Source organism: Chelonoidis abingdonii, chromosome 10 (assembly GCF_003597395.2).
Source record: "Chelonoidis abingdonii isolate Lonesome George chromosome 10, CheloAbing_2.0, whole genome shotgun sequence".
NCBI classification, from domain to species: domain Eukaryota; kingdom Metazoa; phylum Chordata; order Testudines; family Testudinidae; genus Chelonoidis; species Chelonoidis abingdonii.
Window position 1 is genome coordinate 44114011 of NC_133778.1, and position 13106 is coordinate 44127116.

Consider the following 13106-nt stretch of genomic DNA (forward strand, 5'->3'; position numbering starts at 1 on the left):
GGGAAGTGGTCAAATCTGTCTCTTGCAGGTGTATGGGTCTGTGGTTCTTGGGATCAGATGTTCAGACAAATCAGTCCCTAGCTATTTTAGTGATACAATGCAAAACTTTATGGAAAGCTGAGGCTATTCAGAGTCATTAGAAAAATTGACTTGCAATCCTGACTCCTATCAGATGCTATAGAAAAAAGTACAGGTCATATAGCAAGTTGAAGCAGTTTGTGAAGTACAGCAAGAGAAAATATCTTTTTGCAAGTGGTAGGTAGGACAAGTTCTACTGATTCAGAACTATCTGCAGGTTTCCCAGCCAGCCATATTTGGACTTAAAATCCTGAATCGTTCCACGCTCTTTCAATTTGAGACCAAAAGGGCTTCTTCTAGCTTTGATCAAATGAGGTCAGTGGATGTTGCCCAGAGGCGATACCCTGCACTGTGTGAGAATTTCAGGAACAGTTTTGTTCCAGCCCAGTTTCTGCATCCCATGGAAAAGCCATGACGTGAATCTGAAGTAGACATCATCTATTTCAGCTCAGAGCATTAACCCACTCCCTGTTCTATTTCTAGCTTCAGAGAAGCAGAGATAAGCAGAGCAGAGCTCAGTCTGAAACATATAAATAAGTTCCTAAAGGAGCTTGTCTTCAAAGAATACCCATCTTACCATCCTCAATCAATCATTACCATTTGATCTTGCATTACTCCTAGGGCTTCTCTTCAGGATCATGGTAGCTATAATAATGGCTTTAGAGAAGGAAATTAGCTTACCTTGTTTTGGACAATTTTTCTGATCAGGGCTCTGTACAGAAAAATGAAGGAAACACACAGAGTGATGTAGTTCCTGGACTATCTTGGATTCAGGACAAGCACAGATGCACAGTGCTAGAGAAGTCAGTAACAGATCTGGGCTGAGTCATCATATTATTAGGCACAAGGTCTTATTTCAGAAGAATGTTAACTTGAGATGAAGATAGCTGTGCTGTCACAAAAACAAAAATTCAATTCTTATTAGAGCCTATTGGGAGTTCTGATCACATACAGAGCTTCAAGGATCCAAAGTTCATATGATTCAGTAATTCCAGGGATGGCCTCTGTATCTTATCCTATCTCATCTGTTGGCAGAGATCTAGCTCTAATTGTATAATCTCTGCTCCCACAACTGGTGAATGCAGAGAATCAGAATTTAATTTTGAAGGGATCTTCCTGACACAATTCAGGAAATGAGTACCAGAAAGAGAGAGCACAGCATCAACCCACTGGAATACAGTGATTCATTGAGGTCTAAGAACTGCTCCTTCCATGGAAAACAGACCTGTTCGACAGTCAACATACCTTGATAGCGTTTTCATAATCACTAGGGAGAGCATGGTCAGCCCTACTCCAGAGAGAAATTATCTTGTCCTGGGTGGAGAAAAGTTTGCTGTCTCTGTCCACCAAGGAGGAGAGGTATACCAAGACTTACACAGCAGAATTTGGATTAGCAGAATGGCCACTACACACAGAAATATTTTACTTGTAAATCAATTTGTTGGGCTGGTGATTGACCTTTTTGCATCTGGAAACAGTAAATAAAGTGCCCTGTGGCCTCTGTGTCAGGACCTGGCATGCATGGTGGGGAATATCTAATGAAGTTGGGCAAGGGCTCTACTATATGACTTCCCACCTTTTCCACACAATAATACGTAAGATAGGAATGAGAGAGAAGCAATGATATTGTTTATGCATTTCTAACTGAAGAGACTATGGCTTTCAGGCTTGCCTAAGCATCTTCAGGTATCTGTCTCACTGAGGAGATCTGCTATTGCAAAATCAAACCTCCACGTGGGACCAGACCAGATTAAAATGAATATTTGGATGAAGTGATTATTGCATTTATGGGCACCAAAAGAGAAGCCACCAAATAGAACTTGTTCCATTGGTTGCTTCAAAGTCCATAGTTCAACTGCCATGTTAAACTATTCCTCAGAATGGCTTTATTATGATCAAAAAAGGGTCAGGTCTCTGTAGTCCAATGGTTTCAACATGTTCAAGAAAAGGAAGCATTGTACAAATCCCCATCTTAAATGCTTTGTTACAGTCTTGATCGTATTCCAAACCCACAAGGTCACAGAGAACAATTTTAAAACCTCATTCTGTTCTTCACAGTACTACCCAGACTGAACCTCCTGCAGGAAGCATTGTTATACTTGTCCATGATTAGGTCTTCTGAGGGCTACTATCACCAATCAGATAAGGGGGGTTTTTTTATTTGAAGTTGGGAGCTTTCTCTAATGAAACCCACTATTGTACTGTTAATTCAGAGAGGTAGTTCTTACAACTGTCATAGCAGTCTTTCTCCAAATATATTCAAGAAGTATTCCTCCTTTTGGTTAAGCATCAAAGTCCAGTGTTTAGAAGCACAGAGAATCTCAGGGCAAAGTAGTCTAGTATCCTATATTAAAATTTGTTAGACACCACATGGCCATCAATATAGAAATTCACAGAATTCTGCATCTTGTTCATCCAGGTTTAGCCAACACTCTTTCCTTTCTCTTGGGAGAAGTTTGGGAAGATGGAAGTGATATTTATGTACCTTGTTTTGGTTGTGCACATTTACAGGCTGATCCTGCTTCCTGCTGTGGAGGCATACTGGTATGAAAATTCCATTGTAGCAAATCTCTGGACCTTAGTACGAAGGAAAATGGGAGAATTTATTCATCCTTACCTGAAAATTTCCCTTCTTAGAGTAATAAGGTCTATAGATCTCGCCCACCCAGGAAACAAATGCATCATCCAGAAGAGAAATGGAAATTGTTGAGGTTTGTTGTCATTAGATGGAATTTACCACACACTGAAGTAAGACACATTATTATGCTTTTTCCTTAAAGTATATTTAACACAATCTGTAATTAGGAAAGTAAATTAAAATTATCCTGGCTGTGGGAGTTATTTCAGTTGTATGGCACTTCAAGGAGCAGGAGATTCCCCTGCTGCCAGATGCTGATCTAATTCTGCCCCCAAATTGCAAGCAGATGAATGTACCCATTAGAGCAGACCTATGAACTTCACTTCACAAAGAAAGGAAATTTTCAGCTAAGCACAGATAATGTTTCCTACTTACAGAGCCATTCTGCAAGTTGGAACAGCATTTTAAACTTAGCAGAAAACATTGTTTTGAGGGTTGATATAATATCACAATCTGATATAAACTGACAAAACAGGTAACAAAGAGTTAAGACTACCTTAATAGAGTTCTTGGTGGGTTAGGTTGCCTAGTGGTTAGCACTCCTAGTATTCCTCCCAGAGACCTGATCTTACAGTCCTGGTCCTCCTTTAATCAGAGATGCAGTGAGTTGAATGGGTGGTTTGAGTCCCTGCTATAGTGGTAGTGGAGCCCAAGCTCACCCATGCCACCTGATTCTGACCCAGAAACCTAGGAGGGTCAACAGTGTCTGGCCCTCTAAGGTACCTTTTGAGTTATCCTCCTTGGGACACTTCCTACCACTGCTTTGCTCTCTCTGCTTTCAGTCCCAGATAAGGTGAAAAGAAAAGCTAACCAAATCATCAGCTCCAACTGGGCTCAGCATATAGTCTTATTCCCTCAGGTAGGCTTCTCTGGTGGCCTTGTCAGGAGCCTTCAGGGTGTAGGTCTGACCTCCGCCCCCTTCTGAGCTGGGTTGTTCCCTTTTCAACCCCTTCTCCAGCTGGAGCATGTTCTGCAGGGCTGAAGTACCTGGGCCCAGGACTGTCCTTTAACCCCTTCCAGCCTAGTGTGGGGTTTGTCTACCCCGTCTACCCCATCACTCAACTACTCTGTCATAAACACGCACCAGTTGTCCCTAAGTATTGCCACTTATACACAAAGTTCTGAGATGTTTTCAATAGCAGGGCAAAATTAGGTGAAATAAAGGTGGAATTGCTGCCTTAGTGCTGAGTGTAGTGTTCTTATTAGTTTCATCCTATTAGCTTGTCCATGATTGCCCTGATGTAAAAGTTTTACAGTGCTCTCATTGTGCCACGCACATACATTTATATTGACCCATATTAAAGAATAGCTCTTTCCTGGCTATCTCTGCAGCTTCTCCCCCCCAACACTTGTCTCTCTTATCTTTCTATCCTTACTGTCCAGCACTCATCTCCTTCCTGGTCTGGCTGACAGATATACTTTCTCACACCAAAGCTTGGCTCCTGTTAGTATATCCAACTATTCCAGTTCCCTGCCATCAGCTGTCGCTCACACAGCTTTCTTTGTATCCTTCTCATGCATTTGCCTGTTCACCCATGCTCTGACACTCCCAACCTCCACCAATCCTCCTTTGTCTCAAGGTTCCTATTACCATCTCCATCTCTGTCTCACGGGGTAATGTTTTCCACACTGTCATTACCCTTCTAACACCACGCTGCCCATACTTGGTTGCATTATATTCTTGCCTTCATCGCAGTTCAGAACATATTCCACAATGCTTCAAAGTTTCCTCTGCAGTGTTTTAAACTTTTATTTAAAAAAACAGTTTTGCAAAGGATAGCATTTGAGCTTTCATATAATTTGGCACAGAATAATACAGGAATGTAGTCACAACTAAAATTTATATCAAATTTAAATATGCAAATTGATCTAGAGACAAACTCATCCCTCAAGTAAGTCCATTAATATATAGAGAAAGCAAGGATTTAGGAAAATAGTGAAAAAAACAGAAAAATTGGATCAAGATAAACAAAATGGGCAGGCATGCTGGGTCTGATCGTTTTTTACTCTTTCTAAATGATCTTATATTCAAAATTTACCACAAAAGATAACATTTTAATATCGGATAATCTAAAATTGGACTCTAAAGACACAAATTTGACAGCCTCTATTTGACCTTAGAGTGACTAGTCATACACAGACATCTGATTGTATAATAAATTACATTTTTATTGCATATAGCTTAATTTCCAGCAGTCCTACATCTGCAAAAGAAACTCACATCAAAGTAGAATAGAGTACATAGGCGAATACTCATATCTGTTGTCCATGTTCAGATAGCAGTGTTTATTAACTTTGTGAAGCTGGCTAATTCTAAAGGGCTGTATTGTCCTTGGCTCTTATGCAGATGGGTAAAAATGAGGGCTTAAAAACCCTTTCCATCTTGTCTCCCCATTTCTGTGTAAGAGAAAATCACAGTCTCTGCACTCTGGGTGCAGAAGTAACTCCCTATTAGTGCTCAGGTGTGCAAACCAACTTCAGCAAGGAAAAGAGCTCAGGCCCCGCCACTAGACATGGAGAAAAGTACACCCTGCACTACCTTAAGGTGCACAGTGCAACCTGCTGATGATCCTCATGGGGTTGTGAGGCTCCACATGGCCCCCAATGTAGGCCTGTGTACAAACAACAAAATCTGGCCCTAATGGTTTTACACTGTTAAGGACTGGCTAGTTTTCTAGCTTATAGCCTAGGTGTTGAGGCAAAGAAGAGGGGGAAGAGTAGTTGTGTCCGAGTTCTTCGGAAATGTAGTCTCATCTCACTTCTCTCTTACTAGAAATCCCATCTTAGGCTAGGAACCAGCAGTGGGGTGGTGTTTTCAGCCGAAACTGAGGCCAGAAGCAGAGAGAAATCCGCACAATGTTGTCACTGCATGACAGAGGCAGCCTTCAGCTCAGAGTGTTGAGGTGGCTTTTCCAGCAGCTGTCAGGATGTTTAGGGAGGTGTCTCATTGGAGGCTGAGAGGTGGGTCTCCTGCTGCAGCAGAGGGACAAGAAGAGAGCGACAGAAATCAAATTTTTGTCTTGGCTTATAAGTTACAGGATCAATATACCTATTTTGAGGATATTAATGGTAAATCACAATGTTTCTTTCACTGAGGAAATAAATGAGTCATGACTGAAGGGGGAAAATGGACATTTTTTGAAATGATGGGGCCTTGATTCTGATCTTGGAGCTGCATATGCATGTCCTCAAAAAGTGGAACAATACATGCACTTGAGGAGTACCAGCAGCTTCCACTCAAAACTTTAGCTTTGGCAAGATAGTGTTATTTTTAACAGTATCAGTAATATGCCTGTGTTCAAAGGTTGAGAAAGATTCAAAAGAGGATGTGAGTTAACTAAATGCGGTGGTGTATTCTCCTTACATGCCAAGTCAGCAGAGTGTGTGATTTAAATATATATTTACGTATATGTCAGCTAGCTCATAACTACAAATACAGAAACTAGCACATAGGGACATCATTTGGATACATGACAATCTGGAGGTCGTGAGTCCATAGTAAGTGCTTTTTTGCTGTTTAGCAAAGACATTAGAAACCACCCCTCAATATATTTATGGATTATAAATGTTTCTGGTAATCTCTTAACTCAGGCTTTAAAACCTTGTGCCAAATAAATGTGTTCCTCTTTGGCTATTTCAAAAATTTTCATCCATGCCTATAGCATCTGTTGCTGCTGTTTGAAGACCATCAATATCTGAAATCTGTTACTGGAACTGTAAGGTGAAAACACAGCCCACATTGTTCCCCATTGTCCTTAGCTCCATATCTGAAGGGGTTCTCCACACACAGTCTCCTTTTCTCCATGCAGAAGCGGGGATCAGATGCCTCTGTGGTACATGCCTTTCCCAGACATGTATGGTTTTGGGCCCACATAGAGTGGGAGGCATGGAGTAGGGGTGGGCCGAGACAAGCAGGCAGGATGGGTGCAGCTCCAATAGAGGGCACCACTCAGGAACCAGAGTAGGGTGGGGTGTATTGCTAGGGGCCAGAGACACAGCAGCGGATCTTCTAGGTTTGGGGCAGCTTTCCACAGGTAACAACCACCACTTCTCCCCTTGAGTCGAACAGTTGGTGTTAATGTCAATGATGGATCCTTTGCAGAGATTTTCAAGTAAAGAGTCCCCTCCTATTATCTGGCTCATAATTTAGTGTGTGCGTGTGCTGTGATGAGGCAATGAAGAGAGAAGGATTCTGGTATTTAGGGAAAAAGGAAACATTTAGTTATAATCAGGCTATAAAATAGTCAGTAATTTTTTTAATTCACCACTTCTGCACCTTACTTTATGTACAGGTGACAGAGAAAAGTGTGTAAATGTGTATTTAATGAAACCCCTATTTTTTTAAGACCAAATGTGGTATCCTTACAGAAAATGTTATCCTGTATAGCAGGTAGGTCATGGGAATATGTTTTCTTTCCAAAATAAGGATGTAGAAATATGATTTCCTCTGAATTATCTGTAGAAATGTAATGTAAGACTTTGTCTATTATTTAAAAAAAATTGATTTTAAAAAGTTAATGCAGAATGCAAACCTTTAAACTGCTCTTTCTTTCTTTTTTCAGACTTTTATAGTATTGAATAAAGGGAAGGCAATCTTCCGATTCAGTGCCACCTCTGCCCTGTACATTTTAACTCCTTTCAATCCTCTTAGAAAAATAGCTATTAAAATTTTGGTACATTCATATCCTTTTCAAGTGGTTGGTTCAAAATGTTTCTCTTTAAAAATAACATTGCACAATTGTTTGTTTCATTATAAAAAGTAAAATCCTTGCAGGTTTTTTCAAATTTTATTTTACAATATAAATTTTATAGCAAAATTCTGTAGAATTTAATAGAAAATTACAACCTTCCTATAGTTTTTTTTAATTATCCTTGGAATTTCAAAGATGATGATATTCCTTCAATAGAAATCTATGGAATAATTCAAAAAACCTTTAAAAGGGATACCATAATCTTGATTCTGTAGGTTTTTAGAGTAATGTCTCTGGAATCCTGTTACTTTAATTATTAAAATCTATAGCATTTTTACAACAGGATGGGTCCTGTATAATTTTGATATTCAAGTGCAGTATATGTTACTGACCCTCTTCTGTAGAGTGAATTACTAGTACACAAAGAACTTTCATTTTTTAAAAGTTGCCAAAAATAAACCTTGTCTCCAAATTAGCCCTCAGTTCTGCAAACATTTGAGCTGTGAGTGCCACTTTACAAACATGAGTAACAAACTCAATGGGATTACTTAGGTATATCTCCATTAATTATAATTATCTCCAGAACTGGAAGGAACACTGAAAGGTCATTGAGTCCAGCCCCCTGCCTTAACTAACAGGACCAAGTACTGATTTTTGCCCCAGATCCTTAGGTGGATCCCCCTCAAGGATTGAACTTGCAGTCCTGGGTTTAGCAGGCCTGTGCTCAAACCACTGAGCTATCTCTGTCCCCCCAGTCATAGTATATCAGGGTTGGAAGGGACCTCAGGAGGTCATCTAGTCCAACCCCCAGCTCTAAGGAGGCCCAATCCCCAGACAGATTTTTGCCCCAGATCCCTAGAGTGACTCCTCTTAAGGGCTGAGCTCACAATGCTGGGTTTAGCAGGCCAATGCTCAAACTACTGAGCTATCCCTCCCTGTCTTTGCATGAGTAAAGTTTCACACCTGCTTAAGTGTTTGCAGGATTGGGGTTTAAGCACCTGATCCAATTTACATAGAAGTCAATGGGAACCTTAATGGGTGCTGGATCAGGCTTATAGTGCTTTGTTTAAGAAAATATTTTGTAGTGTTTCATAGGGCTTGTCTACACAGCAGCACATTGCAGTGTATGGAGATGTGAATTGTAGATCACACTAACATGTTGTGCTCTAACTGCCCTGTATAGTTCTCATTAATGTAGTCTGAGACTCCTTCAACGCAAACTAAATACCTTTTAGTTCATGCCAACAGGGTCTACACAGAGCAGTTAGAGTGAAGCATGTTGGCATGCTCTAAAATTCTCACTCCCATAGTCCAGCCCCTATTTGTATAAATCTGTGATTTGATGTTCATTGCAATATTATTGGCCACTGTTGGGAAGATGATAGGGGATGATTAATGGGAGGGGGTGTTTTGTTTGTTAGTGTATTTTAGAAGTTGGAGAATTTCTGAGCACCTTTTAAATTGTTTCTCCTAAACCTATAATCATAGAAATAATTTCAGATCACGTATATTTTATATACCTGTGTGCAAAGAGTAACTGTTATGCACAACAACCAAAAAGGAAATAGGCTTGTATATAAAATTCTGATATTTTTATTATATACACTACCTGGGCTCTTGAGAGCAAGTAATTTACCTCCTTTAGGTGGAGATCTCCTTGTGCTGGATTGGATTATTTCTTTTATGGTCTGCTTATATCACTTATGCCTTTAAATATATACAAAGGCGACAACTACTGGTATGACTCACTGCTAGGGTTACTTTATGTGAGCCATAAGGATTAGATAGTAGGTTCTCTGGGCTCACTTATGCAATGTAGTAAAAGCAGCACAGGTAGTGATGCATGTAGCTAATGATGTTTGATACTTTTCATTATAAGACTCTGTTTTCAGTTGTTTATAACTTTACCAGACTTAAACTGTTCAGGCTGAAAATTTCCATGCCATGTGTCTGCCTCAGGGTGAATATTTTTGGAAAATTTCAAACGGATTACCCATTTCTAAGAATGAGGTTTGGGAAAAAATATGTTGTTCCATCCATTTTGGGAAAAAATCTTACAACTGTTGCATTGAGAAGGTCCAGCACCTCCATGGTTTGGAGAGGGTCATGAAACTTGGCTGTGAGCTGGCCTTTGCATCAGGAGTGTGCCATTTGCTGTCCCTGTGAAAAACTGCTCAAATTTGCCAAGTTATAAGTCTCTGAAAAGTCACAGCTTGCACATACTCAGTCAATATTTGGAGAGTTTGACAGCTAAATTCTCTGAAGATTGTCTTCACTGAACATGGGCCATCCCCATATGGCTCTACACGTGACCAGATAGTGCATGTGCCATCCACACCCAATGACTGAGCATGCTCCACTCTGGGACTCTAGGACTTTCCCTGAAATTAATCCTCTCCACTGCTGGTGGCTGCTGTGGCACCAGGCACAGGAACTGAGAGCAGAGGGGCTCTGTCTCCTATGTTCTCACTGCTCCCTCTCCTGGGACCTGGTTAGGGAGAAGGAGAAGGAGGAAGCTGATTCATTTTAATGCTTGAGAGGTGAGGAACTGGGATGGAGGGGAGAGGAAGGGATGGAGGGCAGAGGAGCAGGGGCAGAAGCCTGGAAGAGAGGGGGAACAGCTGAAAAAGGATACAGAAGATGGGAGGGAGACAGGCAGGAGCAGAAGGAATGAGAATAGTGAGAGGATAGAGACAGGCGCTGTGATGGGGGAATAGGAGCATGGGGCAGGGGTGGACTGATGGGATCTGGTAGGATAATAGCAGGGGAGGGGGCATTGGAGCAGGAGAGGATGGGAAGGGTCAGGAGCAGAAAGATCTGTAACCACTAGAAACACTCCTCTACAGATCCTGAAACTGAACCCAGGAGTCCTCAGTCTCAACATTCCTTTGATGTGAGAAAATAACTGGGAAATTATTTGCAAAATTTATGTCTATCCCCCTCTAATGACAGGTCCACATAGACTACAACAGCCTTTGCTGCCAGTTAATCTCTGAGCTCAAGTGGTAGAAGGCTGTGCTATATGGATCTAAAGAGCCCAACCCTACTGATGTCTCATGTGCAGGGCAGTATGGTTCAACATGGTGGAATCCATCATATGTGATGGAATTGATAAATTCATCCATATATGTCACACACACACACTGCATTTAAAGAATGTCTGGAAATGTCTGTACAACCTTAATGAGACCCCCTTGTGTATATACATTATGGTATAGTCTTTAATTACATGATCGCAAGCTATTTTTTCATTCAGTGCTCAGGATAAATGATGCTCACTGAATGGGTAGCTCTTCAATATTTTTTATCTGCATCGTTGAGTTTATGCCTGCATGCACTGTTTAGTCCCAACCAAGCCCTGCATTGAATACAGAATTACTAATTTCCTCCTGAGGGTGTTTTCTGTAGTGCTCTCATTGTGTAGCACCTTAGTTCTTTACAAATATTATTGAATTTCATCTGACAACACCCTTGTGAGTGGTGGTATTGTTATCCCCATTTTACACATGGGGAATTGAGGCACAAAGATTAAATTTAGAATCATCAAAGGTGTCAGTTTTGATTGGCCAGTTGAGAAGCCTAATGCCTGGGTTTTTTTTTTGAGAATACTGAGCATTTTATGGCACTTTCGTTCAGAATGGAGTTACCATTGACTTCAGTTGCAATTATGAATACTTAACACTTCTGCAAATCAGCCCCTAGGTGTCTCATGTTAGGCACCCAGAAAATATGAAACACATAGTGCTACCTATGAAATTTCTGGTTTATGTGACTTGCTGAGAATCACATAGAAACTCTGTTGCTGAGGCAAAGATAGATGCCAATTCTATAGCATGCTATTCAGCTTCTTCAGTCAAGAGATGATCCCGTGGAGTGTGCTCTGGGAATGAATCAGGGCTGCTGCCTCCTTTGTTGCATAAATTGTAAGGTATGTGATCTTAGAGACAACAGCCTCCATCACTGTGAAGTTCTCCTTCATACCCAGAGCACAGTCTGTCCCATGTACTAAAGGAGTTGCACAAGCAACCTTGTGTCATAAACAGATAGCTAAGGGTTAATGTTTCTTTTGCCTGTAAAGGGTTAACAAAGGGAACCAAACACCTGACCAGAAGACCAATCAGGAAACCGGATTTTTCAAAGCTCAGGGAGGGAATTTTTGGGTGTGTGTCCTTTGTCTGTGCTCTGTCTGTGCTCTCGGCTATGAGAGTGATTTCTATCTCCAGGCTTTTCTAACTTTCTGTTTCCAAGTGTAAGTACAAAAGGTAGAAGACAATGAGTTTTTTATTGTTTTGTATTTACATGTGTGTAGTTTGCTGGAATGTTTTTAAATTGTATATCTTTTGGATAAGGCTGTTTATTCATTTTTCTTTTAAGCGGTGACCCTGTATATTGTCATCTTCATACAGAGAATATTTTTGTGTCTTTTTTCTTTCTTTTTATAGAAAGTTTTCTTTTAAGACTGTTGGATTTTCCTAGTTAGAACTCACCAGGGAAATTGGTGAGGAGGAAGGAAACAGGGAGGGAAGGGAAATCTCTTTGTGTCGAGTGGCAAAGCGTACCTTTGCAGGGACTCTGATTGAGGGTGAAAGAAACTTGATCTCTCTGTGTTTGCATTTCAAGGACTTGAAACAGTATCTCCTAGTGTACCCAGGGTGGGAAGCCGGGGAGGAAATAAAGAGGAGACAAGGGGAGGGGGTTATTTCCCTTTGTTGTAGACTCAGGGCATCTGAGTCTTGGGGTCCCCCAGGGAAGGTTTGGGGAGACCAGAGGGCGCCAGACACTGGAAATCTGGCTGGTGGCAGCACTATCAGATCTAAGCTGGTAATTAAGCTTAGAGGAATTTATGCTAGGCACCCACATTTTGGACACTAAGGTTCAGAATTGGGATTTATGCTTATGACACCTTGGCTCTGGCATTATCTAATTTTTGAGTGCCTGACTTTGCAACCTTCACATTCTTTTAATGTATTTTTTTATTTTTTATTGTGTCTTCATCACTAATTCATATAGCCTATCTCTAACTATATAAATATAGTAGTGCTATCCTGACCATTTTATTTCTTTTAAAACCAGTTTAACATCACTGATCTGATGAAAATAGAAATTAAGTATTCAATAGATTTGAATGAGGTTCCTGAATATTGCTAAAATAGAATATTTTATTCTACACATAAAAAGGAATGTATACTTAGCATTAATAGTATTATACACTTAATTATCTGCCCCATACTACGTTTTAAATGTATTGATACATTGGCGCCTGAAGTCTAGCATTCACAAGCCCTTTGAGACTGCCAAAGAGACTACCTCCACAAAAAGACATCAAAGGGGTTTCCTGAGCATGTTAACAGGAATTCCTGGCATCTATCTGAACAGTATGTGTGAGGGGTGTTCCAATGGTAGCTACATTTGATATTCTGAGTCACAGAATAACAGTTATGCTATGCTGAGCTTGTTTGATAATATGACCTTCAAAATTAATGAAGTTAGCCAGTCAATAATATTGAGACTCACTGATGTCAGTGGGAGCTGGGCAATTAAGTTCATATGCATGCCGTGAATGGTTACTCTGAAAGGTATGGTCATTCTTTATGATTTTGATCACTTCAGGGAAAATGGTCAAGAACTACTAACAGCAGTACCAATGTACACCAATCTAGTGCATTAAGATAGTACTTTTCATATTTCCCTTTGCAATT

The 13106-nt window shown here is 40.5% G+C and overlaps 1 protein-coding gene across 1 annotated transcript in view; it reads left to right on the forward strand.

Moving 5' to 3' along the window:
- Positions 1 to 13106, forward strand: part of LOC116819303 (sodium channel protein type 1 subunit alpha) — a 198241-nt gene that overhangs the window by 75243 nt on the left and 109892 nt on the right. The window contains exon 5 of the mRNA XM_032770943.2: positions 7279 to 7397. Coding sequence (XP_032626834.1) covers positions 7279 to 7397 — 119 coding nt within the window. The remainder of the gene's footprint in view (positions 1 to 7278; positions 7398 to 13106) is intronic.